Raw genomic sequence first — 23522 nt, forward strand, 5'->3', positions numbered from 1 at the left:
AGCGGGTGGTCTGCTGGAAGGCCTTTTTGGAAGGTTCCTTGCCTTCTCTGCTTTGAACCTCTTCACATAGTCACGAAGCAACTCTTTTAGGTTTTTCTTGACGTTGAACAAATGGTCTAACTTCTTTTTGATTGAGTGATAGGATGAATATTCTTTGGTGAAAACCAAAGAAAGTTCGTCGAAACTCCGGATAGATTGTGGCGGCAGGGTGTAGAACCAATCTTGCGCCTCGCTTTGTAGAGTGGTGGCGAATATATTGCACATGAGATCGTCGTTGTTTTAATAGAGGATCATTGCGCTTCGGTAATGCTTTAAGGGGGCGTTTGTTGCGCCGGACTATCTCGGACTGGATTAGCTTCAAGGACTAAGCTGGACTGGCTTAGACTAGACTAAACTGGACTAACTTAGTGAAGCGTTTAGTGTAGTATTAGACTAAGAAGCTGGATAATAACAAATTCTAATATTATTTTATTTAATATATAAATTATTAATATTTTATTATGATCTTATCTTTTTCTCCATCTTTTCCTACCATTTCCGTCCCACTCTTTTCCTCTTCTCTCATCGTCCCACCCTCTCCCTCTTTTTTTCCTCTCAGACCTCTCAATTCATGTCTCTTTCTCATTCTTGGTCAAACTCCTTATTGATTCCAGAATCTATTTCACTGTCCTCCCTCCCTCTCTAGCTATGTGTTGTTCGAACGGAACCTCACGGCTCCAATTTTCCCGACGAGTTGCAGGTTTCCCGATGTGTTTTTTGGCCAACCCTCATTAAATTGGATGAAGTTATCACCGCCAAAAAATTCATCACCATCCCTGGACCGAGATCTTAGCTTTGCATGCTCGAATTTGTCATGGATTTGAAGAAGCCCAAACAGGCTGAGACTTCTAGGCCATTTTCCGGCCACATTCGACCACAATTTGGCCTCGATTCAAGTAAAATTGTAATCTTGTCACTCCCAGCTTCAATTTGGTATATTTTATATAAAAGTTGGTTGTGAAATGGATCTAAAAGAGAGTTGGGAAGTTAATGATTGATCTAGGTGACCGGCGATGACGAGGAGTCTGTCGGGAGTGGGCGTTGAGCATGACAAGGACGAGAAATAGAGGATAGTCTTAGCTAGTCCCATGGTTATTGGGGGGTCTCACTAAGACCTCTTAGTGAAGGGTTTTGTCCATGCTAGTCCCCTTTAGTCTCATTAATGTTAGTCCCAGCATGGAACAAACACAGTATTGGACTAATAGCTAGTCCAGTCCAGTCCAGTCCAAGTTAGTGAGGGCAAACAAACGCCCCCTAAGTGTCTCTCCGGGTTTTCATCCTATTTGAAAGATGTGAAATGTGGCATGCTGAACTCGCGTGGAGGCTCTGCCTACTCGATCTCGTCTGTGAAGGGTGACATGCTTATGTTGGTCATGTTTCATCGTAGTGCCTCATCGGCGACCTCGTTGCGTTGGAAATTACGCAATTGCTTGGTCAAAAGTCTCTCTACTTCTTCCTGAATTTGCCTTTATTGGGGTAGAGGAGCTATCGGTTGCCCCTAGCCGTGACTTGCTGGTCTAAACTGCTCTTCCATGTGTTTGGTTTATCTATGCCGTGGATAAGGTACGTGTAGTGCATTCCTAGCAGGCGAGGGAGTTCTTCGTAGGCTACCGGTTGAACTTGAGCAGAATTGAGTGAATGGTTCTCTCTATCCATCGTGCTGCCTACTGCGATGTGAGGTAGATGATGCTTCTTGCTGGCTTAGCCGAGAATGAACATTTTTCTTGGAAGGTTGCTCATGTTGACTATCGAAGTGTGAACCCAACCGTGAATGTACGCTTATCCGTGAGCCTAGTCAAGAGTGCACGCTCCTCTTCGTGTTAAAATGAGAGTATACGCTATCTCAGAGACCCAATCGGGAGTGTACACTGCCCGAACATTCGGTTCGTGGTTGGTCAAGTGGCTACTTGCCAGGACGTTGCTGGAGAGGTTCTTTGTTTACCCTTGTCCTACTTTGGGACACCTCGTCCGGGGCACGTTGCATCTCAGTGCGTTGCAAGAGCTGGTTCACCAAGGTCGTCTGCTGTGCAATGGCGCTCGTCAACTCTATGACTTGTCGAGACAAGTGTTGTTCTTTATTTGGGTTAGAATAGCTTGGAAGGAATGCGTCTCCTTGAGCAATGGAAGTGTGGTAGACTCTGGGCGCGAGATTTGAGTTAGGAAATGTCAAATCAACAGAAAAATATGGTGAAAATGCTCCTAGTTCAATCGTCGGTCCGGAAATTTGGAGCCGAGACGGTTGAACTAATCTTAGATTGATTTGGGCTGCTTGGAAAGCCACGGGATCAGATTGGGCCACAGGATCAGGCTGGGCCACGGGAGCAGGCTGGGCTGTGGAAATAGGCTTGGCCATGAGAGTGGGCTGCTCAGTAGGAGCAGGCTGGGCCACGAGAGTGGGCTACTCGATGGGTGATGCACATAGGTGCGAGGCTAGGGCTCGGCTTGGCAACGTGTTGGGCTCACGTTGGGCTTGGAGTGACATGGCTAAAGTCGTGGCTTTGGTGTCGTGAGCCTTGGATGGTGGCACGGCTCGGGCCGTGGTGGTGACACCATGGACCTTGCCACAGGTGGCCACCGCGATGGTTCTAGTGGTGGTGGTGCCGCTCCACTTATTGTCACATTTAGCCTCATGGATCGTAATGGTCCCATCTCTTGAATATTGGAATTTTCACTTGTTGAATTTTCTAAATTTCTAGCCATTATACTTCTCTTTTACGTTTTATCAAAGAATTTTTGCAAATAAAAATTTCTAATAATAAAAACGTACGAAAAATCTACAAATGGACAAGAAAATAGAAAAACCTTTGATGCGAGAGTCTTCTACGAGTGTGGGACTCAACTCTCAATGAAAGCACCAATTTGTGGATGCAAATTTCTTCCTCCTTGATCTTGGACAAAATTGCACCTACAAAACAAATAACACCCCATGACTATTCCGGAGGTGATTTCACGATCTTATATATAACTAATCGAAAAGACTCCTTGATATGACTTTCCCTTTATTCGGGCGGACTCCCATGATTCCTTTCCCAGTGAGCCCACGATGAATTTTGGGGGGGGGGGGGGGCGCCTTTGGCCAAAGAACTTTTGATGCCAAAGTTAGAATTTTGAGAGAAAAGTGTTTGGGGAAATTTTGAGTGTTTAGCAAGAGTCAAGACCTAGGTTTTTAGAGGAAGTGAGGTTGAATATTTAGTGCATGGCCGGTCCCTTTGGGAGAGAAGGTGACCGGCCTTTTGTGTATTGGGTGTAATTGGTGGTTTACTTGGCCATTAATAGATAATTATGTAATAAATCCATTAATTAGCCAATTAACATAATTTAAAAGAAATGTTTTTGGGGTTACCTTGTGGAGATGACTTAATGAGGATGGATGAAATATGTTTAAAAATAAATACCTATTTGAGCACTTTTGACTTGATTGTTGGATGTTTGTCCACTACTCGCACATAGGAATTTCGGTGCTCCTCAAGGGTAATTTTGTCTGTTTTGCCCAAAAATCTACATGTCGCCTCTTGATTATTTTTGGCTCCACACTTTTTTTATTTTTCTTTTTATACCACTTTTTTTAGTGTGGGGAAGATTTTAACTTTATATTTCTGTTTGGTAATTTGATGGTTCTGATGGTATTTTGGAAATTATAAAAATTTCATGTCCTGATGATTAAATGAAACTTTTTTTAGGGTATTTGGTTCATTTTCTCAAGTTTTTATTGCACTTTGTTTTTTTATATTCAAGGGGTATTTTAATTAATTTGATTTACATAATTAGAGGAAGATTCGATCTAAAGTAAGTATAATATTTTAGTCATTTCGATGTGCCTTATTGTCGCACTTATTTTAATATTTTTCTACGGAATAGAAATTTGTTACAAAAGGGTACGAGGAAGGTGAAACACCACATATGTTCTTAACCACTTAAGCTATAAATCTTTTGTTAAAATTTATGCTTGACATGTTACAATGTTGATACCATTTGTATTATTAATCCAACTTCAAAATTTCCCACAAATCAGAAATAAATGCAAGCTCCAAATTGTCTCTGCATCAACACCTATATAGGCTCCCTTCTGATAATCCAAGTGTATTTATTAAAACCCATATTACTAATATATTTTTAATTAAAGGGAAGGGGAGGATTTAGACCCAACAATATTACTAATCTAAATCTAGATTAAGGACATTGTGCAATGTATACATTTAACTTGAATGCGACTTAGTACTACGGTTTAGTGGTATTTTTCTTCACTTGTAAGTGAGAGGTCTTAGATTCGATTCTCGCCAAATACGAATTTGAACCACAATATTGCGAGCCTATTGTGAGGCTACGCCCACCTCCCTCCCCTTTAGTGCAATAATATCGTTTGTTAAAAAAATAAGGCTTTATAGCCAAAATGGTCCCTGAAATTTGCATAACTCCTCACTTTGGTCCTTGAGATTTCAAATCAATAGAAGTGGTCTTTGAGATTGTCCACCATCCATCATTTTGGTCATTCCGTTAATAACTCTGTTAAGTGTCCCGGAGCTCTTGGCCAGAAGTTTAGGCAATTTTCAAAGCTTCGTAACTCAATCGTTTGTTAACCAAATTCGACCCATAATATATCAAATGAAGATACGAAAGTGTAGAATTAGATTATACCTATTTGGAAGCCTAATGTTTACCGGAGATGGTCGGAAAATAGCCTCAAAGTTGACTGGTCCAAGGGAAAACTGGAAAACTTACCAGAAACTGGGTAAACTTTAAATGTTCATAACTTCTTCAATATTCAACGAAATCAAGTGATTCAAATAGGAAAATCATACTTCTCGATGAGATGAAGATAATGGTACCTTTTTCAATGGCTAACTCGCCGTGGTTTGGCCGGAAAACGGCTCGAAAGTGGTTGTCTTGGTCCCAAGTTAGCCACTTTCGAGCCGTTTTTCGGCCAAAACACAGCGAGTTAGCCGTAAAAAGGGTACTATTCTTTTCATCTCATCGAGAAGTATGATTTTCATTTTTGAATCACTTAATTTCGTTGAGTATTGAAGAAGTTGTGAGTGTTTAAAGTTAAACCAGTTTCCGACGAGTTTTTCCTCGAACCAGTCAACTTTGAGGCTGTTTTCCAACCATCTCCGGCAACCATTGGACTTCCAAATAGGTATAATCTTATTCTACACTTTCCTATCTTCATTTTGTAATATTATGGGTCGAATTTGGTTAAAAAACAATTGAGTTACGAAGCTTTAAAAATTGTCTAAACTTCCGGCCAAGAGCTCCAGGACACTTAACGGAGTTTTTAATGGAATGACCAAAGTGATGGATGGTGGACAATCTCAGGGACCACTTCTATTGATTTGAAATCTCAAGGACCATTTTGTCTAAAAAGCCAAAAAAAAAAAACTATAAATTGAATAATTTGATAACTTATTGCTACACCAACTATTATAAAACACAAGTAGCAGAAGCAATGTGAAAAGGAAGTGAAGGATTCCTTTCAGTATATAAATTTATATTTGTAGGAATCAGTGTGATGACAAAAAATACAATGCAAATATGAAATTTCTCAACCAAGATATTTACGTCTATAAATGGTGTTACATATTACAGATTTCTGCTTAAGCATTTATTCTCAAATATAGAATTACAAATGGCATTTAACTTTTTTTTCTTGTTCGAAAAATGGCATATAACCGGAAATTCATGGGGATGGTTCGAACTCAAGGGTTCAGGAAGAGAGCAGTGCACTGCTTGATTGTATCTTCAGGGCTCGTAACTGCAAAAGGGTTGAGCATCAGATATACATATTCCATAAATATGTCCGAAATATGGCCATAAGTAACTTTAAACCTGAGACGAGAGCTTACCTGTATGACCTACGGTTCTTTCAGATTCATAGATTTCATGGTCATTTCCTCCCTGCGGAAAAGGATATTCACAAGTCTTAGGGCCCAAATATGAGAAGGTTGAAATGTAAAACAGAAAACTTCATCGAATACAATAAACGTAAAACATAAAACATGAACAGACTACTACTCATGAATTCATAGAAAAGGAAGTTGTAGGAAGAAGAGGGTTAAGCCATCAAATTATGGACAAACCTTGTAAGTTTTGTCACCAAAGAAATGGATTTCTTGAAAATCACCTAGGTATCTCAAGCAGTATGTCTTGTCCCAACCTTGCGGGAAAACCTGGTTCAAGCAGTGTAAACCATCAGCGTTCAATTTCAAAAGTCCTAGTCACCTTTTACTCGACTATTCCAAGAATGGGCAGGCAAAAACTAAACAAATGTAATAGGCATTAAAGCAAACATGAATATCAACTATCGCTTACATCAAAGCTTATCTGCCCTCCTATGGAAAACGTCAAGTTAAGGTGACCAAACTTTTCACGGAGGACAGAAACCATTTTTGGGCGTATGTTCTGAACCTGCAAATGAAATTTCGTCTTTCAATTTGTACACAAGCAAAAAAGAATATTGATATCACTTATAATAAATATAAACTCACAATTTAATTTTATGGTGTAAGGTATCTAACCTTGTCATATCTTTCAAATTCATCCCTTTCTTCTTGGCTACAGTTTCGCCCAATTGGTGATACATTAAGCATCCCATTTCGGAACTCTATAAATGTACCCCTGCAGTTTAGTTAAAATGAAAGTATAAGTTTACAGTCAATAGCTTAAGATTTAACAAGGACTTCCACTCCACTAACCTCTTTATTGGTATGTCCAAGTCTGCGATATAATGAAGCGTAAAATTGATAAATTCCTGTACAATTGTATGCCAATCAGATCAATCTCAAGAACAACGTAATTAAGTTTCTGGGTGCTTTGTGTATGTTTAGCTTTACTGTCTAAGATATCTTCCAAATAAGGAATTTGAGAGTCATAGCATACAACAGAGCATGGGCTTTACCTTGAGTTTGTCTTCTCCAAGATATGTCTTCAAGCTCTACAGAATAAAAACACAAAACGCATCAGTTTGGAGTTATTATTGAAAGAAATAAATGTACGCGGGAAAAAAGGACAAGAAATGCAACTCTGTCACAAATCCTATCAGAAACAAATGATGCCTATCTGGCACCTACACTCCGACCCAGAAAAAGTGATTTTAACTCAGGTATAGTGTGTTCAAGACGTTCGAACTGTAATAGAGGACAATGAGGTGAAACATTTATATGGATCAGAAGAAATCTGAGGGCAGAGAACTACTTTGTTCTAAGATGAAAGTACTTTCTTTAGCCACAAATAATTTCTTAAAAAATAAAAGACCGATCCCCCTAAAAGATACCACAAAACAAGATTGTAACATGGAAATATTTATCTTGATTATCCAGTTTTTCTTTGTTCTTCAGGAGAAGATTTATATCTTTACTGATATATATACCTTGCTCAAATTCTGGGTATCAGATCATTAGAAATTTAGCTTTGCTTACTATTTCAGCCAAACACTAGGCCAGAAAAAGAACATAAATTTACTTGTACAGAACATCACTTTGACATGATTAATTCAAACATCACTTTCACACAATCAATTCAAACCTCACTTTTAGTCAGGAGACTGACATTATGAATGTGAAAACATGTTTCATTATCACACTAAGCTGTATTATACCTGGGTGCCAATCAGCGTCCTATCTTTGTGAGCAACAAGACCATTCTCAGAAAATACATAATCATAGTCATCCATAACTGCAAAGACAAAGACGCATTTAATACGCATGGTCAAGAAAAGATTTTCAAAAATAGTATAATAGACAGCTATAGATGTGTCCACAATGTCCCTTGAGAACTAACATTGGAGGATAAGAGTTGAAGGAAAAGGAACAAGGCGCCAACCTAGCATATTGTGTTATTAAGACAATCTAAATGGCCTATAACAGATGCAACAAAACAGTTTCAATTGCATCCTAGGAACAAATATTAATTAACGATATATACGATGAGTAAATATCCAAACTTGAGCTCCAGCAACTGAAGCTTGGAATTGATGTGTCATATGCAGAATTAAATGTTCAATACATTTCTAGTTTAATTTTTATACCACCTACAAGGAAAAAATATACACCTGTTTTGCCAAGCTGCTCCGTTATCTTTGAAAGGTCAGATCCTCCCACAATGCCTACTGTAACAACCTGCACTTCAGTAAGGCAATTGATCATTCACAAGAAACTAACAAACCATCCTCAATACAGATATACACTTTTGGGCTGATGGGTTAAGTACCTTCCTAAGTTCTCTCATCAACTCCAACATTTCTGGAGTAACATCCTGGGATTCAAGCGAAACACATTCAATCAGAAAACTTTATGCACGTAAGCCGATTAAGAAATCTAAAACATCGTGTCCTTCAAATCGATAACCCATATGATCAACTAGTCCATAATCTAACTGAAAAATAAACAGTGATTTAAGAGGAACAGTATAAATCAGAGATTCATACCTTTCTTGGAGCTGTGAGAGTATCATCAACGTCAAACAAGGCAATCACACCAGGCCTCCTAACAGCCATTTACACTCAATCTAGTACACAATAACACTTACCCAGATGTTAAAAAGGATTAAGATCCAAAACCCAATAATTATTTAATTACAGTAATTAAAAAAAAAAAATTGATTGGATGGCCTATATTGTAAGCAACAGAACCAAAAGGTGATTAGAGACTGAAAATGGGGTCAAAATTATGTGCACCCAAGAAAGAAGAAAACTTCAAGATCTAAGGGCAATGAGGTTTTCAGATGATGAAGCACTAATCAACGGAAACTGGCAAAAGAAAAGTAAATTACCAAATGAGAAGAAAACGAAAAAAGAGGATGTACCTTGTAAATGGATGAATGAGAGAAAGTGCAGGTTAAAGAATGAGAGCTGTGAAATGAAATGGAAGTTTGAGGAGCAGAGAATTGTGAAGCAGATCTTTTTCAGTGGCGAACTTGAGCAGTTATTTGGATTCTACAAGGCGATCTAAAGGGTCCCAGCACAATATTACTCCCTTTTATTTAGTCAACTTCTGTGCCAATTTATACCAAAACTCGTTAACCCGACTCAATTCACCTGTTAAAATTAACAGTTGGTGGGACTGATTAACTGATCATGTATCGTTAACGAATGAATTCGTTAATTACATGTTAAATAACAGGTCATTTTGGATCTACTTGCGATATCTGCTAGCACCGTTAATGGGTTGGATTTAGCTAACCGATTAGCTTAACAAATTGTGTTTGAGTGTTCCGTTATCTTAACGAGTTAGGTTGAAACTAACCCACATCTAATAAACCGACCTGTTTACAGGTCTACTTGTAAGTGATACATTTCAAGTTCGATTCACATGGATATGTTGAGGTCAATACCTAATAAGTGATTGACATATTGTGTGGCTGCTCAATTCTTTATCCCCTTAGATATAAATATAATTGTATCAAAAAATTATGCTTCAGTTGTCACTAACATTATAGTTTTATCACTTATATTAACCGAAAACCTTGACTCTTAAGTTTAATAATCATAAATAACGACTTGATAAGTTGAATATCCAATTATTACTCGTATGATTTAATGTAGTGGAAAACTTTTGTAAGAGTTGTATTTTGTATTTATACGTAGAAATAACGTTTCCCTTAACTTTTATTTGTGTGGGGTTGCGAATTGCGATAGGTTGTGGAACTAGTTCGAGATGTGTGCAAAAGGTGCAGAAATGAATGCAAAATGGGACATCTATCAAAGAGCTTTCCCCCTCGATTGAACGGCTTCAGGGGCATCTTCCCGACACTCTCTGTAATTTGGCACACCTTGTAGTTCTCCATCTCGGTGGGTGCACAAATCTTTCTCTATCTCCGTTTATGTCCGAGAAAAATCTCTGTGTGTTACTATGTCAGAGAAAATGGGCATACTGACATTTTCACACGTGTACTACACTCCAAAAAAGAATAATCTTCAGGGGTTTTGGGTACACTCTGGCTGTGCTGATAAACACATGGATATGAAGCTCTGTTTTGAAGAAATCAATCGGTCACTACGCCGCATGCGGCGGCTTTGATGGAACTAATGTGGCGCGGTCAGACGGCTAGCCACCGCTGGATTCTTTGAAATCCCATCGCGAAAAGGTGGTATTTTCCAAGGAGAGGTATTCTCTACATGTGGAATACATTTGTTGACGATCTTTTCATTCGGGTTTGGCGGGTTCAATTTTCTTGGTACTTTTGATTTGTGCTTGTGCAGAAAACTGTGAAGATATTGCTTTGTCTTTTCCCGTTGTCCTAATGCCACTGGTGCTCCTCCAATTTGGGTGGAAGGTAGTTTTCATTTCCTTACCTTAACATTTCTGTATCGGCAAATTACAGTGGATGAGCCACTGAATTTGCGTAGCTTAGGCTTTTTGTAAAAGTTTTAAGCACCTTTGCCTGTGAAGGAAATCAAAGAGAAATGAAGTCTTTCTCGCCAAGCGAAACCATTGTATTCAATACAACGAACAAACCTTTTAAGTTTTACGGAGCATTGCTTAGTTGACATCCATCTCCCCTTAACAAATACAATCGAAAACTAACAACTCAAACTGTTTAAAGTTTCCCAATATGTGGACAGATTACTTCGTACATGTTGTGTTGTGAACTTGTGATTGCTTCCCTTTACGATTTTCCGCCACTCTTTGTGCACCATTGATAGTGATGCCAGTTTTAGTTGCGCGCTCACATAAAATCTCCCAAAGATGCACATATTTCATGATTTTAAATCCCTTTGTGCACCATTTATTCCGCTAATGAGTATGATCTTTAAGTTTCTTTTGTTCTAAAAATTTGATTTTAAAGTCTGGCACACATGCTTTTGCAGGGAAGATGTATGGGATTGGATCGTCTGCAATTAGCAGTCTAAAAGGGCACAACAAGAGGAGGAATAAATAAGAGCCTCAACGATTTCATCTCCCTCTTCGAAAGAATGTCTCTTGTACCAACTAATGCTAAAGCTATAGACGCTAGAATTGAATAGTTCTGGTAGTTTCTATTGAAGTATCTATTATTATTGGTGGTAGGGTTTGTCTAGTTGTCATTGTTTAGTTGGTGATGGATAACAACTCATTGTCATCTTACTTTCGGCTAGGGTTAGCTGCTTGTTTGTTTACTTTAGGCTTATTTAAGAGCAATATTCCCTCATCATGTAAAGCTAGGTATTAGTTTAAGTTAGAGATAGTGGAGGTCAGGTCTTCACTCATGCTTGCTGAGCTGCCATCCCTGTCCGCACCATTCCTCCACTTTCTTTCTTGTATTCCTCTCCTATTTATGGTTGATCTTGTAAACTATTTTATACATGATATATACATAAAATTGTCTACATGGTATCAGAGCAGTGATTCCTCTTGGACCTGCTTCTGTGTTCTTCCGAAAAACCCACCAAATCCAAACCAGTTGAGCCATTATGGCCATACCAGCAGAAAAAACTTCAAAAAACGAAACCATGGATACCAATCCAATTCAACGTTTGAGCTCTGTGCTTCTAAACGAATTCAACTACCTGCCCTCGTCACGAGCTATTTCTCTCGCTCTTGGAGGACGTGGAAAGCTCCCATTCATTCAAAAGGATGACATCATCCCCGAAACAACTGCACCGGATTATGCAGCATGGGTATCCCAAGATCAACTTATCATGTCTTGGCTGTTAAACTCTATGGAACCAAAGATGGCTGAGATTTTCAACTACTCAGTATCATCTCACCAACTTTGGAATTCCGTACGAGACATGTATGGAGATCTAAACAATGCTGCGCGAGTCTTTCAGCTGAAGAAAGATCTTACGGAATTACAACAGGGAAATCTCTCTTTTGTTCAACATCTTGGCAACTTGAAGGCCAAATGGAATGAATTGGACCTCTACAGACCTCATACCACGGACACAACCATTCTTTTAAAGCGTGCTGAAGAAGACAAAGTGTTCCAGTTGCTTGTCAGCATTGGACCAGATTATGAAGACCTTAGAAGCCATCTCTTAATGACACCTGAACTTCCCACTTTACAGATGGTCTGCAACGTTATTCAACGTGAAGAAGTAAGAAAGAAGGTCATGAACGCAGACATGGTCGTTGGAGAATCAAATTTTAGGCCATCAGAAGCAAGAGCCTTCACCTTCTCCAGACCATACAAGGGAAAACGACCAGACTTAAAGTGTTCTCACTGTGTGAAGATAGGTCGTACAGGTATTGGACACATAAAAGAGAAGTGCTGGATTCTTTATCCAGAACTTAAACCTAAGTTCAATGACGATGGAAGAGCACCAAGAAACCAAATGAAGCCTGCCTACACTCCTAGAGGAAATCTTGTTTGCGACAATGTCTCCAATAATGTGATAAACTCTTCCTCTAGTCCCATTGCTCTCATAAATGAATTCGCTAACTTCTTGCAACAGAAACAAGGAGCAACAAATCATGAAACTCCTTCAGCCATGCTCGGCAAGTTTGCTGGCTTCCTCGAACAATCAAACTCAGTGTCACAAAATGACATGCCAGGTATTATTGCAACTATCTCCACTGCTTTGGATCTTAGTAGTAGTTGTGATTTTTGGATAGTTGACTCAGGAGCTTCAGATCACATGACTAACGATGCATCTTTACTAAATGATTTTCAAAACTTTTCCACTCCTTCTTTTGTCTCCGTAGCTAATGGCACCAAAGTTCGTATAGTAGGCAGAGGGAAACTCAAAATCTTCTCGAGTCAAAAAGAATCCCTTGTCATGCATGTCCCTTCTTTTCCTTTCAAACTATTGTCAGTAGGAAAAATAACACATTTGCTAAATTGTCTTGCAATTTTTTCAACTCACTATGTGATTTTCCAGGACCAAGTTTCGAAGGAAACGATTGGTAAAGGGTTCTTCCTCAATGGACTGTACTATGTCAAATTCTCTTCAAGTTTCCCAAAAAGTTTCTACGTAAACTCAAGCACTGTAAACAAGGAGCAGCTGTGGCACATGAGATTAGCTCACCCTTCTTCACATGTTATGTCTTTTCTTTTTCCTAGTTTCTGTAAAGTGATTCCAGATTGTGAAGTTTGTCAAAAATCTAAGTTCACCAGGTTACCCTTTCCCCACTCTCTCTCTAGAGCTACCAAAGCCTTTGAAATAGTCCATTCTGACATTTGGGGACCTGCCACCTTAGAGTCCTTTGATGGTTACAGATTTTACATATCGTTCATTGATGATTTCTCTAGAACTACTTTTGTGTATTTACTTAAATTCAAGCATGAAGCTTTCCAGTGTTTCAAAAATTTTCATAAATTAATTCAAAATCATTTTAACTCTAAAATTGGCATCTTAAGGTCTGATAATGGGTCTGAGTACACTTCCAAAATCATGACAACTTACTTAAGTGAGCATGGAATTTTGCAACAAACAAGTTGTGTAGGAACGCCACAACAAAATGGCATTTCAGAAAGAAAGAACCGAGATTTGCTTGAAAAAACACGATCACTAATGTTACAAGCAAAAGTTCCAAAGAAGTTCTGGTCTCAAGCTATACAAACCGCTGCATACATCATCAATCGCCTTCTTAGTAGAATCTTGAAGTTCAAATCTCCTTACCAAATTCTCAAGGGGAGAGAAATTGACATAAGTCATCTCCGTGTGTTTGGATGTGTATGCTATGTGCACATTCAAACTATTCACCGAGATAAACTTGATCCAAGGGATATCAAATGTGCATTCGTAGGTTACTCAACTTCCCAAAAGGGATACAAATGCTCCGACTCTAAGACCAGAAAGGTATGTGTATCCAGGGATGTGCGTTTTGATGAAACTCACTCCTTCTTTCAAATGCATGATGATGAACCTCATGGGGAGCTCTCATATGAAGTGTTTCTTACCCCTCTCTTCCTTGATGATACAAGGCTGTCAACACCGCAAAATGAAGCTGTTGAGATAGAGCCAGCTCCTGAAAGTATGGAAGCAGATAATGAAGAAGTCATTCTCGAAAGGAGAGAGCCTCAACTTGAACAACCTCCTCCTCCACGAAGGAATCCTTCTCGAAACAGACAACCTCCAGCCAGGCTTGATGATTTTGAAATCTACACGCCTAGACATCCTATTGGACAAATGGTTTTTCATAGCAAAAGCTCTCCATCTCATGCTATCTTTGTGACCAAGTTATCCCAAAATTCTGAGCCTCGATCCTTCGAAGAGGCACACCAATCTCATGTATGGAGGAAAGCCATGCTTGAAGAACTGAAGGCACTTGATGAAAATCAAACTTGGAGCATTGTTTCTCTGCCAAAAGGTCAACGTGTGGTTGGGGCAAGATGGATTTATAAGACCAAATTTCACTCAGATGGAAACATAGAGCGGCACAAGGCAAGGTTAGTTGCAAGGGGCTTCACACAAACCTTCGGAGTAGATTACAAAGAAACCTTTGCCCCTGTGGCAAAGATGAACACAGTTAGAGTGCTTCTTTCGGTGGCTATCAATTCAAACTGGTCTCTACATCAAATGGATGTAAAAAATGCCTTCCTACATGGAGAGTTAGAAGAAGAGGTATACATGCGACTACCACCTGGTCATGAACGAGAGAAGGAACAAGGAATAGCTTGCAAGCTTCACAAGGCTATTTACGGTCTCAAGCAATCTCCAAGGGCTTGGTACTCAAAACTTAGTTCTGTCCTTATGTCATCCGGCTTTAAACGAAGCAATGCAGATTCTTCAATGTTCACTAGGATTGGTACGCATGGAAGATTGGTGGTACTTGTTTATGTTGATGATCTTATTGTCACGGGAGATAATCCAAAAGAAATAACTGTTCTCAAAGCCACATTACATTCAACCTTCAAAATCAAAGATCTTGGCAGACTTCGATACTTTCTTGGAATCGAAATGGATCAATCTCCAACTGGTTTGTTTCTAAATCAACAAAAGTACGTTCTAGATCTTTTAGAAGAAGCAAATATGATGCATTGCAAGCCTGCCAAAACACCACTACCAACAAATTTCAAGGATGAAACCTCAGGCATCCAGCTTGAAAATGCATCGGAGTATCAAAGGTTGGTAGGAAAACTTATCTATTTGACTATAACCCGACCTGACATTGCTTATGCTGTTAGCTTTGTCAGCCAGTTCATGCATTCTCCCTCATCTCATCATTTGCAACTAGTTAAAAGGATCCTTCGATACTTGAAAAGCTCAATATCTACTGGGATTTTCATGCAAAACAATGGACACTTCACCATTGAAGGATACACAGACTCTGATTGGGCAGGCAATGTCCTTGATCGCAAATCCACAACTGGTTACTGCACTCTTGTTGGTGGTAACCTCGTTACGTGGAAGAGCAAAAAGCAATCTGTTGTAGCTCGGTCAAGCGCAGAAGCTGAGTACCGTGCAATGGCATCGACTGCATGCGAACTAATTTGGCTAAAGAGGTTGCTACGTGATCTTGAAATCATCTCCTCCAAACCAATTCTTCTTCACTGTGACAATCAAGCAGCAATGCATATTGCTGCCAACCCCGTCTTCCATGAACGCACAAAGCACATCGAGGTTGACTGTCATTTCGTTCGCAACCAAGTTCAGTCCAAGCTATTACAAACTGTATTTGTTCGTTCCAGTGATCAACTTGCCGATGTGTTCACCAAGCTTCTGCCTTCTGCACAACTTGATCGTCTTCTCTTCAAGCTTGGATCCAGAAGAACTCTCGATCCAGCTTGAGGGGGAGTATTGAAGTATCTATTATTATTGGTGGTAGGGTTTGTCTAGTTGTCATTGTTTAGTTGGTGATGGATAACAACTCATTGTCATCTTACTTTCGGCTAGGGTTAGCTGCTTGTTTGTTTACTTTAGGCTTATTTAAGAGCAATATTCCCTCATCATGTAAAGCTAGGTATTAGTTTAAGTTAGAGATAGTGGAGGTCAGGTCTTCACTCATGCTTGCTGAGCTGCCATCCCTGTCCGCACCATTCCTCCACTTTCTTTCTTGTATTCCTCTCCTATTTATGGTTGATCTTGTAAACTATTTTATACATGATATATACATAAAATTGTCTACAGTTTCAGGTCAGATTTACATATTTCTTGCATCTATTTTATACATGATATATACATAAAATTGTCTACAGTTTCAGGTCAGATTTACATATTTCTTGTATCTGTATATATACGGCTTTGAGAAGGACGTCATCGCTAATAGAAGTTAGGAACGTGATGATACTCCTGAACCAGAATCCAGATTTGTTTACTGGCCAATTTCCAGAAAGAATACAAACTGATAAAAATATAGTTAACTCAACAGACACAAGTTACAGTCATAAATAACTGAACAAGTGCCAACTTCCCAATACATACGAGTAAGTAAATACTGACCACGTACCAGTCACTGGATAAATGATGAAGAAAGAAATACACGAAAAAAGCAAGGGCACTCAAAATACAGAAGCCAACTCAAAACTCGAAAGAGTCACAAAATCCTTGTGTTTATGTCCAAATGACTATCTTAAGCTAGATTAGATTGCTTTTATGGCGTAACAATTGCTTCTTGTATGCATCATCAGCACACTCTGCATTCATCAGTAGCTTAGTAGTTATGAAAATTTGAAGATATCTCCCAGTGCGTTGCATAGTTGATGTGACGTCCACTTTGCCTAAGAAAATACAACCGAAAGTTAGCAACTCAAACTTAAAATATCCCAATCTGTGGACAGATTACTTGGTACACGTTGTGTTGTGATTGCTTCCCTTTACGTTTTTTTTGCCCAATCTTTGTGCACCATTGGTAGTGATGCCAGTTTCAGGCTGTATGCTCACATAAAACTGACTTTATTGACTTTGTCTGATTGGAAACTTAAACCAGGGATTAAGGTCACTTTATTAACTTTGTCTGATTTGATTTGTTAGCTAGTTAGCCGGTCTAGATTTCATATGTCACACTCACACCTCTATCTAGCCAATCTCTCCAGTTATTGGTAGCAGACATGTTAGCAAAGCTTGACGGACTCTTTTTCACTTTTCCCCAAATACCCAAAGTTCCCTCAGCAACCAACGTTTGTCTCTCACATAGTCACGCACAATCCACCAACGGAATATGTTGCCACGACTCAATCCACTGCAAGCAGACACACTAAAATCAAAAACCCACCCTCACCATCAACCACCACAAAAAACACCCACCATTAAAGTTATCAAATTTTCCCCGGTTTCACTTGTGCTTTTTTGGAATTGAAGTGCAGTTCACTTCTTTGGAGTTGTTCTGTATTATTGGATTTGACGACGATAAAATAATCCCTTCCCCACATTGGATTTCGCTTTTGCCATCTGGCAATCTGCGTCCAGTGCCATTTGGATACATAAACTTCTCCTAAAAGCTGCATTCTTTCATAGGAATACATTTACAGTCTATCTTTTTGTTTGGCTTTGCGGGGTTCAATTGCTTATGTGCTGCTTTTCTTTTACTTTTGATTTGAGCTAGTGCAGAAACTGTGAAGATAGTGCTATGTCATTGCTCATTGCTCATTGCTAATGCCACCGGTGCTCCTCCAATTTGGGTGAAAGGTAGTTTGCATTTACTTATCTTAACATTTCTATATCTGCAAATTATCCCTCGGAATTTGCGTGAATGTCCAAATGACTATATAGTCTAGATTAGATTGCTTTTTAGGCGTAAGTGGGGTAGCTTGATGTAGGCATCATCAACACACTCTGCATTCGTCAGTAGCTTAGGCAGTCAAATTTTTAAGTACCTTTTCCTGTGAAGGAAATTAAAGAGAAATGAAGCCCTTCTCTGTGAATGAAACCATGGTATTCAATACAACAAACAAGAGCTGCTACACAGCCTTTTAAGTTTTCCGGAGCATTGCATAGTTGACATCCATCTCGCCTTAACAAATACAATCGAAAACTAACAACTCAAACTGTTAAAAGTTTCCCAATATGTGGACAGATTACTTGCTACACGTTGTGTTGTGATTGCTTCCCTTCACGTTTTTCTGCCTATCTTTGTGCACCATTGATAGTGATGCCAGTTTTAGTTGCATGCTCACATAAAATCTGCCAGAAATACACAGATGTCAAGATTTTAAATTCCTTTGTGCACCAATTGTTCCGCTAACGAGTTTGATCTTTATGTTCCTTTTGTGGGAAAAATTTGATCTTGAAGTTTGGCACACATGCTTTTGCAGGGAAGATGTATGAGATTGGACCATCGGGAATTAGCAGTTTAAAAGGCCATAACAAGAGGAGGAATAAATAGGAGCCTCAACGATTTCATCTCCCTCTTCGGAAGAATGTCCCTTGTACCAACTAATGCTAAAGCTGTAGACGCTGGAATTGAATACTTCTGGTAGTTTCAGGTTAGATTTATAGGTTTCTAGTATCCATACATACTGATTGGAGAAGTACGTTATCACTGATAGGAAGCTAGGAACATGATGATACTCTAAAACCAGAATCCACATCTGTTCGTGTACTTACCAATTTCCAGAAAGAAGACAACAAATTGATAACATAAAAGTTAACTCAACAGACAAATTAATACAATCATCGTTAATTGAATAGGTGCCAACTTCACAATACATGTCGATGTTATATTTCTTAATTTGTAATTTTAGTTAGTAGAATTTGATGAATGATGAGCGCATATTTTACTACTTATTTTATCTCGAAAATTATACTTTCTTGTGATATTTTGAATTTAGGTGAAAGGAATTGCATGTTCTTTGTGTTTTTGTGGCAAGATTAATGAGATGGAAAAATTCATATTAAAATTCTTTAATTTCTAGTCAAGTTAATCTCGAGAATGTTTTGAATGTCATTGATCTGTTGCTCTAATTATTAAATCATTTGTGTTTTGGCATATTAAGAGTTGGTCCATGTGCCATTGGATTATGTGATATGTGATACATCTCTACCGTTTAAAGGAAGTATGAGACCTTGTGGAGTCATCTGGGTTGGTTTTTTCGTTGTGGCTTGATCGAGCAGGTGGTGGCGGTGAGTGGTTCTGCATATTAGACAGCTCAGGAAGAAACGTGTTGAAGTACATGTAACTGAGAAGCCGGAAATTGGAATTCGGTTGGTGGATGCGGGGATGCTTATCCCTCATGCGAATAGCGACATGCATACTTTTAACATAAAATTGAGAGAAAAAGCCGGGAATTGGAATTGGCTTTTGGTGCTGAGACAAAAAGCCGAGAGGTGCTCCGCAGAAATGGTGGTGAATGTTCCTTCAGCTGCAAACAAACACAAAGCGTTGTGCCAAAGCTCGTGGTTAATATATGAAATATAATGTTGATATAACAGCGATATTTGGTGACATTACGTTAATATAAAGTTGTGTATACAAGAGACGTAGGTTTAATCAGCTTGGCTATAACAATGTGCTCTTCCGTTTGTAATTAAGTTCAAATTCACTTACGTGTAATTAAGATAAATTTAACGTAAAATATCGTTTGTATTCAAAGAAAAATTATCCCTGAGAAGAAAGTACTTCATGCCCTTCTGCACCCCGGAGAAGAAAGCGTTGCAAATAGAGTAACTCTATAAGATAATCTCACATTATTCACACGGTACGGTCGTATAAACACTACGAGTATTCAAAATGGTGTCACTTCTCTGCGGACAAAGTATAGGCCAGTAGGACCGCCGTTCAAAATTTCCTTCAGCTCCGAGAACTAATTTGCTGTGCCCTGAAAGCGGAAAGATTCTTCATGCAAGAAAACTAAATCCAAACGACACACAGCTCCAAGAAACACTACTTAAATATCTTGATGGATTCTGGAATGGCGCTCGGCTTTTAGTTCTTAATAGCTATGTCCTAACCAGAAGCAAACGGCATCAACTATTATGCAGCCACCATTCCTCAGAGATGCATCATCTTCACAGTGCTGTGGAAACAAAACCCGAAAACAAAGTTCGAATGCGAAGAACTTAACTCAGTTGCAGGATTTGCTGAAGCTTAAGAGCATCAACATCTATTCTGACTACACCAATCCCTGCATTGTTCACCTATGTAGAGCCCAACTGTCTCATTATCTATTTTGTTTTGAAAAGAGAAAATACATTTAGAAAACTTGGCAACAAAAATGCTACTCTGCCGAACACCTTAACAAAAAGTAATATTTGTCAGATATCGAAAAGAACTTGAAGACGGAGTAAAAAGAATCCGATCTGGACGAAGATAAATCTTCCACAATTAAAAGTGGTCACAGATTTACGGTAAGCATAATATGTTCCAATCATTAATAGTAGTAGGGTTAGCCACATCTAGTTGATGAAAAACCACTTGATCTGTGCTGTGAGGCCAGTCTTTGAGGTTTTCACCCATGTCAAAGTGTGACTTGTCTTGTAACGAGCCAAGTATTGTTCTATGTCGAAATACTAACAATAGTATTAGTATTAGATTCTTCAATTTCTGTCAGATGCTGGAAGAGTTTGACAGAGTTATGATGCTATCATACTCCAAATATACTTATAAAAAGTTGAAGACGCTGCCCAAATACATAACATGCCTATGCAACTTCTGCTTAAGTCGGTCATCTTCAATTAAAAATCTGTCACCTTAAAATGAGCAAAGAAGGAACCAGAAGGGCAATCATTGGGCAGCAATGCTAACTTCACAACCCTTGCAGCACCTTCTTCAACAGGCAAGATGCCGGCATTGAAGTTAATATCTGTTTTGACAAAGCCAGGGCAGACCGAATTGACACAAAGATTGGGGTACTTCTTGGCCAGAAGCCTTGTATATGCATTCAATGCTGTCTTAGAAAGTGTATAGGCAGACATAAAAGAAGGCCAACCTTTGCTTTCAAGCGAGCCTTCCTTGAAGTCTTTTAGAAACTCAGTCAACACCTCATCTACTCTCTCTTCTGTGAGGTTTTCGGCATCACTGAAAACTCCTTTAACCCAATCATTTCGTATGCAGTTTAACTTTCCCAAAGAAGATGAAACGTTAATAACTTTTGGTGAATCAGATAACTGGAGGAGTGGAATAAGCGCTTCAGCTGTTCTTTTAGCACCATAATAGTTTGTTTGCAAGCATTCTTCCGCTAAGTCATACTTTTGAGTCATTACTTTATTCGAATCAACTGTTCCTCCTTCCTGCATTACACCAACCCCAAACAAGAAAATTGTTGATTACAGTATGACACGCATATCAATTAAACGCAGAAAGTTTTCGGGCACGAAAAGAAAAAACTCAAAAGGTTGCGGCTTGTCAGTAAACTTCTATTACTTCAACTCATATCCGGGAAACATCAGATTCTTTTACAACAAAGTACTACTGAGTGAATTCTTGAATGACATTTCACAGATAATTTCCTCTAGAGAACCCAACCAGACTTTGGCCAAACGATAGATAGGTTCAAACTTCAGCACATTGAACCTTTTGAGAAAAATCAAGTGAAAGACTTACCGCAGCACCTGAAACTATTGAAGCCCTGAAAGCATCAGCATCCACTATTGCTCCACCGATCCCTGCATTGTTCACCTGTGACACCCCAACTCTTTCTATATCACTTCTATATCAGCCACAAACAAACAACTAAAAAAGTAAAAAAAAACCTAGAAAATGCGAAATAAAAGGGAAAGTTTGTAGATCCTTGATGTTACTAATGCCAAACCACCTAGCTTTGAGGCCATGGGGCATGGCACTTAAACCAGGAAAGCCATCAACCTTTCCCCAGTATCTTTTCTTGAAAGTGTGAGCATATCTTGACCCAAATCTGTTTGCTTGCAAATTTGACTTAGTGGGGTTTTTATAGAAGAACTTATGCTTATAAGCGCTTATGGTAGAAGTGTTTTTATTATGAACATGCAGAAATTTTGATGCTTTTTTTACAATCTGAGCATATCATGTTGCTGATCCGATTGTTTGCAAATTTGATTTGGTGGGTTTATTTAGGACATGTTTTGTAGGATTTGGTGATGTTTGAGTTTGATAGAGCGATTTTGCATCCGGATTGTTTTAATTTTGACACCACTAGGAGTTACTTTATTCTTTTCTGGAAAACGAACACATATTGTTGAAGAATGTAAGAAGTCTCGTGTCGAAAATTGACAACATAAAACAATGTAATGCGTTTACCCTGCACCTCATATCCTGTGTTCTAATCCCCAGATTTCCCAGTATCTATCTTGTACCAACAAATTATAAAATAAAATTAGATGCAAATAACGAAACATTTTAAGAAACCAATTCCGATCGTACCAAGATATCGAGTTTTCCGAACCGGGTTTTGATGAATTCTGCCAAAGGAGCAATTGTTGCAGGTTTAGTCACATCAAGTTGATGAAAAACCACTTGACCTTCTGCTAGGCCTGCAGACTCCTTGAGTTTCTCGACAGCTTCAAGACCCCTCTTCTCATCTCTGGCAGTTAGGACAACAGTGATTCCATCTAATGCTAACTGCTCCACAACTCCCAATCCTATGCCTTTGTTTGCACCTGTCACAACTGCGTACCTGAAAACATCACAGAAACTACAAATTCAGAAACAAAACACAAAATAGAAGAGAATTGAAGAAAATTGAGTGGCCACCTTTTTTTTGCTTCTGCCATTTGATGGGGAATCGATGTCGGATGAAGTTTGCTGGACCTGGGATAACAGTTTGAGGATTCATCTATAATGTTTGAGTTTTGACTAACCTTAAATAAATAAATAAAAAGAAGAAAATCGGACAATTATCGGGGACGAGCAAAAAGGAATCGACATTTATCTTTTCAAATTTGAAAAACAATTTTCTTCTAGCACGTGCACGTCCCTATTTATTTGTCTTTTAATTATCTTAATTTTAAAAACGTGCTGTCAAATCTAACCTAACCCCTTTATCAATAAAAAAAAAAACAATGAAATTGTTGTAAAAGTTGTGTAAATCAATACCCACATGTTTTAACCAAAGATGAGAAATGAGGAAGACTTAAGAATAATGATATTGTTGTTGTTGTATGATGTTTTTCAAAATGTACTCATTTCACTTTTCTGATTATTCATGGATATAACTCTATTAACTATTTGCGATTTTGTGATAATTATTCCAATAGGATCCTCTTCGGATCCTTTTGGTAAGGATTCTAGGGATCTGTGAATTAGCTTCCGTTCATCATATATCGTGCGATCAGTTTTTGTCAAATACTGTTTGTGTTTAATTTTAAATAAAAATATTTACAATAATTTCTGACCACATGATGTACGATGAACGGACACGATTTACGAATCCTCGAGATCTTCACAAAGAAGATCCGGATTCATAATTGTTTAGGCCAAATCGCAGATTTTGTGATTGTGATTTGTGATGATTGTTTAGGCCCTGCTATTTCTTCCATCCCATACTAAACCATTGTATTTTATATGGTCCCTGCGATACTTTCAATCTGAGCTTAATCACTCAAGGAGGAACCCTAATTTGGGTTCATGCCAAATATTCTTTATCTAGATTATAACTAATAAGTGTTTATTGACAAGAAGACATGCATTGGCTCGGTCAATTGAATTACAGAGACGCAAGGTGACATTATAACTAATAGTGTTTGTTATTCTTCAAAAGTCTCGACTATTATTTCA

The 23522-nt window shown here is 38.6% G+C and overlaps 2 protein-coding genes, 1 long non-coding RNA gene and 1 pseudogene across 4 annotated transcripts; 1 reads left to right on the forward strand and 3 right to left on the reverse strand.

Annotated features, from left to right (window-relative positions):
• Positions 1 to 1237: 1237 nt before the first annotated feature.
• On the reverse strand, positions 1238 to 2392 carry LOC148695851 (uncharacterized; annotated as a pseudogene).
• Positions 2393 to 5485: 3093 nt separating this feature from the next.
• On the reverse strand, positions 5486 to 8976 carry LOC137735013 (phosphomannomutase). The gene is made up of 12 exons (XM_068474366.2): positions 8836 to 8976; positions 8459 to 8538; positions 8242 to 8286; positions 8084 to 8150; positions 7631 to 7707; positions 6932 to 6967; positions 6729 to 6784; positions 6552 to 6651; positions 6346 to 6441; positions 6114 to 6203; positions 5880 to 5931; positions 5486 to 5788 (listed from the first exon to the last, which is right to left on the reverse strand). The coding sequence occupies exons 2-12, from the start codon at positions 8525 to 8527 to the stop codon at positions 5733 to 5735; spliced, it is 744 nt and encodes a 247-aa protein (XP_068330467.2). The 5' UTR covers positions 8528 to 8538; positions 8836 to 8976; the 3' UTR covers positions 5486 to 5732.
• Positions 8977 to 16812: 7836 nt separating this feature from the next.
• On the forward strand, positions 16813 to 19363 carry LOC148695852 (uncharacterized). Its single transcript, XR_015963992.1, has 3 exons — positions 16813 to 17521; positions 18148 to 18318; positions 18947 to 19363. It is a non-coding gene; the product is annotated as an uncharacterized LOC148695852 (long non-coding RNA).
• On the reverse strand, positions 19259 to 22694 carry LOC137734168 ((+)-neomenthol dehydrogenase). 2 transcript variants are annotated; one of them, XM_088696445.1, is made up of 5 exons: positions 22500 to 22669; positions 22170 to 22422; positions 21375 to 21449; positions 20562 to 21061; positions 19259 to 19612 (listed from the first exon to the last, which is right to left on the reverse strand). In XM_088696445.1, the coding sequence occupies exons 1-5, from the start codon at positions 22517 to 22519 to the stop codon at positions 19558 to 19560; spliced, it is 903 nt and encodes a 300-aa protein (XP_088552571.1). In that variant the 5' UTR covers positions 22520 to 22669; the 3' UTR covers positions 19259 to 19557. The 2 variants fall into 2 exon arrangements, with proteins under 2 accessions (XP_088552571.1, XP_068329581.2); XM_068473480.2 differs by lacking the exon at positions 19259 to 19612 and having other exon boundaries at positions 20113 to 21061; positions 22500 to 22694.
• Between the last annotated feature and the right edge of the window lie 828 nt (positions 22695 to 23522).

This window comes from Pyrus communis, chromosome 7, assembly GCF_041283825.1.
Source record: "Pyrus communis isolate YQ-2024b chromosome 7, ASM4128382v1, whole genome shotgun sequence".
In the NCBI taxonomy this organism is placed as follows: domain Eukaryota; kingdom Viridiplantae; phylum Streptophyta; class Magnoliopsida; order Rosales; family Rosaceae; genus Pyrus; species Pyrus communis.

Excerpts from the sequence above, each read along its gene's own strand:
- LOC137735013 (XM_068474366.2), bottom strand. The coding sequence starts at position 8,527 with ATGGCTGTTAGGAGGCCTGGTGTGATTGCCTTGTTTGACGTTGATGAT. Across the intron at positions 8,151-8,241 it reads TGATGAGAGAACTTAGGAAG|GTTGTTACAGTAGGCATTGT; the intron begins GTACTTAACCCA and ends ACTGAAGTGCAG. Across the intron at positions 5,789-5,879 it reads AAGAACCGTAGGTCATACAG|TTACGAGCCCTGAAGATACA; the intron begins GTAAGCTCTCGT and ends ACCCTTTTGCAG.
- LOC137734168 (XM_088696445.1), bottom strand. The coding sequence starts at position 22,519 with ATGGCAGAAGCAAAAAAAAG. Across the intron at positions 22,423-22,499 it reads ATGGCAGAAGCAAAAAAAAG|GTACGCAGTTGTGACAGGTG; the intron begins GTGGCCACTCAA and ends TGATGTTTTCAG. Across the intron at positions 19,613-20,561 it reads GTGAAGTTAGCATTGCTGCC|GAACGGCGGTCCTACTGGCC; the intron begins CAATGATTGCCC and ends GAAGGAAATTTT.